This window comes from Artemia sp. Qi Xiang Cuo, chromosome 20 (assembly GCF_049724085.1).
Source record: "Artemia sp. Qi Xiang Cuo chromosome 20, ASM4972408v1, whole genome shotgun sequence".
NCBI lineage: Eukaryota > Metazoa > Arthropoda > Branchiopoda > Anostraca > Artemiidae > Artemia > Artemia sp. Qi Xiang Cuo.
The window spans coordinates 53,317,152-53,321,617 of NC_142813.1; the positions used below are offsets into that span (position 1 = coordinate 53,317,152).

Consider the following 4,466-nt stretch of genomic DNA (forward strand, 5'->3'; position numbering starts at 1 on the left):
TCAGACAATTTAGCAAAAGCCTTTGCTTTAGCTGTCCGTATTGGTGTTGTCGCAATTGATGGTCCATGTTGTAAAATTTCATATCTTATCTCGTGGCGTCATTTGTTTTTTTTAACAAAGGTATGGTGGGCATTGATGATAAAAAAAAATATCACTAACAATAAGAATTTCCATTGGTAGTTGTCAGGGCTTCCTTCGACATTTCGTCATATGTTCTTCGTTCATTTTCAGGTGGTGCCAGAAACTTTAAACTACATTATCGTCTCACACGAGAAAATGCAACGTATAACATTCCATGATTAAAAACTGGAGTTTTAAGGTCGGCGCCAACAAATTCAAAATTTTGCCCCTGCAAACTCGGGATATGTGGACTTCTATTCCTGATTTTTCCCTAGTTTATATTGATTGATTTTTCCTAATTATATTCGCCTGAATTATGCTGTTACATATTTCAGTAACAATAAGACAGGTCCCATTACACATCCCTTCTGAAATATGTAAATGACGCAAAAGTATAACTATCATATTTTTCTTTATTTTTAAGTCATGTGGTGGTAAATCTGCAGGTTCAATTGAATTGAGAAATTCTGGAGTAAATTCAATTCCTCCTATTTCTTTATCTTTTACAGAATCGTAACTTGTATACGATTTGCATTCTTCTGGAAGGTGATCAATAATTTTCGCATTTATTTTACTAATTTCTTTGCTGATTGAAATTAAAATTACTCGATCCTTCAATAAATCAAAACTTTGTTTAGACAAACATTCTCCAAATACTTCCTCAATTAAATTGCCACTGGAAATTATATCTTCCGGTAATTCAATTTCATTAAGTTCATTTTTAGGAAGATTTCCATTTCCCAGTTCAAGGATGTACGCTGCAAATGCTTCCTGTTCAGGATCGACCCGCATATTTTTTTCAAAGGAAACATGTTTGAAATTCTTCCAAAGATGATTTTTTTTATTGATAAATCGTATGTTTCACTGTGGTTGCTTCGGGGTTGAACTGGTAAGCACTGTCGGAAATCACACTGTCGGAAGCACTGTCGGAAAGCAACTAAAATTTTCCCACAAAATAGTAGGTCTGGATTTGCAATGGACCGCAACAACTGATCCATATTTTGTAAGCTATACTTGGGAAGCATGAGTGCTTCGTCAAGTAAAAAACATCTACTTGAGCTAATTCTAAAGCTCTGCTAGAACCAGGTTTTATACAGGAAACAGAATCTGAGGAAATTGGAACTTTTAAGCAAAAGGTCTTGTGTGTTGTTAGTCCAAATGACAACAAAGTTGCTGCTATTCCTGTACAAGCCATACATTGTACTTTGTAATTTTTCCACTCAGAATGTGATACAAGGTCTTATAAGAAAATGTTTTACCGGTACCACCTGGTCCATCTGTGAACAAATGGCAATAAAGTTGCTGCTATTCCTGTACAAGCCATACATCGTACTTTGTAATTTTTTTCCACTCAGAATGTGATACAAGGTCTTCTAAACAAATGTTTTACCGGAACCACCTGGTCGATCTATGAGCAAATTTTTTTTTTCTCAAAATAATTAGGATCATTGACAGTCAATAAAATATTGTCAACAATTTCAAACTTTTTTCCTTGCAGAAGCCGATACATACTATTTCCAGCAACAGCTGATTCACTAGAATTTGGAATTTCCAAGCTTTGGTCATTTTAATAGCTCTCAATGTTGTCTATGCCATATCGATTCACCCAAAAACATATTTAACCTCGAGGCAACGATACGATAAGCACGCTTTACTGCGAGGTCTTTGGATAAATTATTTAGTCTTGCATGCAAAATTAAATCCTCTGCCAACTGGTTTTTGAATCTTTCCCAAAGAGTTTTTGGATCTGCAGGATTACCAAAAACAAGAATCTGTGTGAAGAGTATTCGCATTACAGAATGTATTTTGGACAGTGCCGATTCTTCTAGGGCGTCGAGCCACTGTTTATCATCAAATTCAAGGCCATATTAACTCCCGCCATTTACCCGTGCCGCAGCCATTTAAACATTTGCCGTTTCAATTACTTGGACCATCTGTCTTGGCTTTTCTCTTTCTACAATTAGCTACGTCTTAATGCAACCTACTGCAAAATACTTGATGACTTCAATTCAACCCATATCCGTCCCGCAGCCTTTTAATCATTTGCCTCTCAATTCTTGGGCTATCTGTCTTGGCTTTTCTCTTTCTACAGTTATCCATGTCTTGATGCAACCTACTATTATTATTATTATTTATTTATAACCCATCATACAGACAATAAAAAAGACGGAGTACAGCAAAGACAAAAGAAAGAAAAGTACACTTGAATAAAGGTAAATGCACCGACTAGCAAAAACTTTTACTAATGACAGTGCGTAGCATGAACTATTGCTGGAGAATTGTATGCCACTGGTGACTAATAATTGTCCTGTTAAACTGTTGCATTTGTCTTTTTATTGTAAGCGCGGAATCAGCTATTTTGTATTTTTTGATCAGGTAAGTGTTGCGTGTCCAGGGTGGAAGCCTTAGTAGGTATTTTGCGTATTTAAAGAATATCGACCGTAATTTGTGCTTCGTAGTTTGCGGGAAAGTTCGCCGGAACGGGCTAAGGTACAAAAAGTGAGAGAGGACAAGTGCGTTGTAGAGCCGTGCTAGGATAATTCGGTTAAAGCTGAAATTCTTTGCTACCATTTTACTATATGCAAAGCTCGTTCGTTTCTCGAGATGCTTAATGAGTATTGCTCTTGTGTGATTTAGTGTCTGGCCAATGGGTAACCCTAAATATGTAATACGGTCAGCTGGTGCTATGTTAGTGTTTCCGAGCGTGATGGATTCGGGCTTCAACATTTCAGGCCAGTTGAACAATAGCACTTTCGAATTTTGGTCTTCAGACTATTGGTCTTGAAGCGTTTAATTCAAGACTAATAGCTGCATATCTCTTTCAAAAATTTTAAAATTTACTTCAATTCTTCCAAGTTCACGGACAATGTTTAATAAGTCATCAGCAAAGCAAACTAGGAAAAGATCTATACGTTTGGAAATGCAAGATTTTAGATAATTTTCTTGTGCAGGAATCACGCTATTATTGAAAGCTGAAGCAGAAGTAGGCGCGCCTTGACGAACACCCTTCTTTACTGGGATTCAAAGAGAATATGTATGCTTCTCATACTTGATCTTGATTTCGGCCTCGAGGATTTCATATATATCGCCCAGGGGTAGGAGTGTGTCATATTTGACGCAGCGCTTTCCCATTTCAAGTACAATCTGTTCATATATTTTTGAGTCAAAAGCTCGTCGTATATCATGTATGCCAAGAGCGATAGATTCGCCAGAATTTTCGGCATTCAGTAGTACTGAAACTGCCGCACTTCTAGCATGTCCACAACCAAGCCCAGGCTTGAAATCTTTATGTGTTGTCCATAGTCTTTGAACATATTTAAGCAATAGTGTATCTCTTATTGTCTACAGTTGTTCTATACCAGATTCAATTAATAAGAAGGGAATGGGGTGGTCTGTTTTGCTCCAAAACAATCCTAGTAGCTCTGATTTGTACAAGTTTTAGCTTAATTCGTTAACCTTCATTGCACTGCCATGTATAATGGCCCCGTATTCAATCCTTGGCCGTATTTGCTTAATATAAATTTCTCTCACTACTACTGGATTAGCTCGATTACTTCCCCTTGCCATTATTTTCATCAGATAAATCTTTTTAGGACATGAAAGTTTCAAATTTGTTAAGTTTGTTCAATATGTTCACCAGACTTCATCTTACTGTCCAGTATTTTTCCAAGGGTTTTGTATTCTTGTACTATTTCTATGCAATCAAATGCTTGCCGTCTAGAGACAGAGGTGCAAAGCATGCTCTGCAACATTGCAAAATTTTTGATATTCCTTAAACTCTCTTAGCCGCTTAATACAGGTTGGAAGCATAGGTGCAGATTTCGTTGCTGAACCTTACAATTAGCGCAGGAAGCTTTTTACTGACTGCAGGGGAGGATAATGCAAGGTTGTGACATATGCAGCCAAAAACCAAAACATCTTTTTTGTTTCGAGCAACCAGTCCATTATTTTTGCCATTATCTAACTTTTGCATTATCTTAAACAAATCTCACAAGATTGTTTAAAGGAATGTTTCTCTCTCTGAATACCTCACAATCAAGTTTTTTCAAGCCAGCAGGTGAAGCATCAGTAACGACTGGTAGAGCAAGATTGTCCTCTTTCACTTCAGAAGTGACTTGACTTATATACCATCTGGCCTTTGTGGTTGTATTGGGGCTTGTTCTATTCTCACTAGTCGTTGAATATGGCGATGGTATTTGGTTCTATCTGGTGCTAGGTGCAGATGTTGAAGGAAGTTCTGGCATTTAAAGTTGTGGTACCATCACTTGCAAGGTCGGCCACGAGGTCGTATGCCATGTACCCATCTTTCAAAGTGATTTTTGGGAGTATACATTTTTTGCCATTTG

General features: G+C 37.2%; 1 protein-coding gene across 1 annotated transcript; it reads right to left on the minus strand.

Annotated features, from left to right (window-relative positions):
• Window positions 1-396: 396 nt before the first annotated feature.
• Window positions 397-912, minus strand: LOC148940355 (uncharacterized). The gene has a single exon (XM_089106147.1). It carries the CDS (start codon window positions 910-912, stop codon window positions 397-399), a length of 516 nt encoding a protein of 171 aa, XP_088962273.1.
• Window positions 913-4,466: the final 3,554 nt, after the last annotated feature.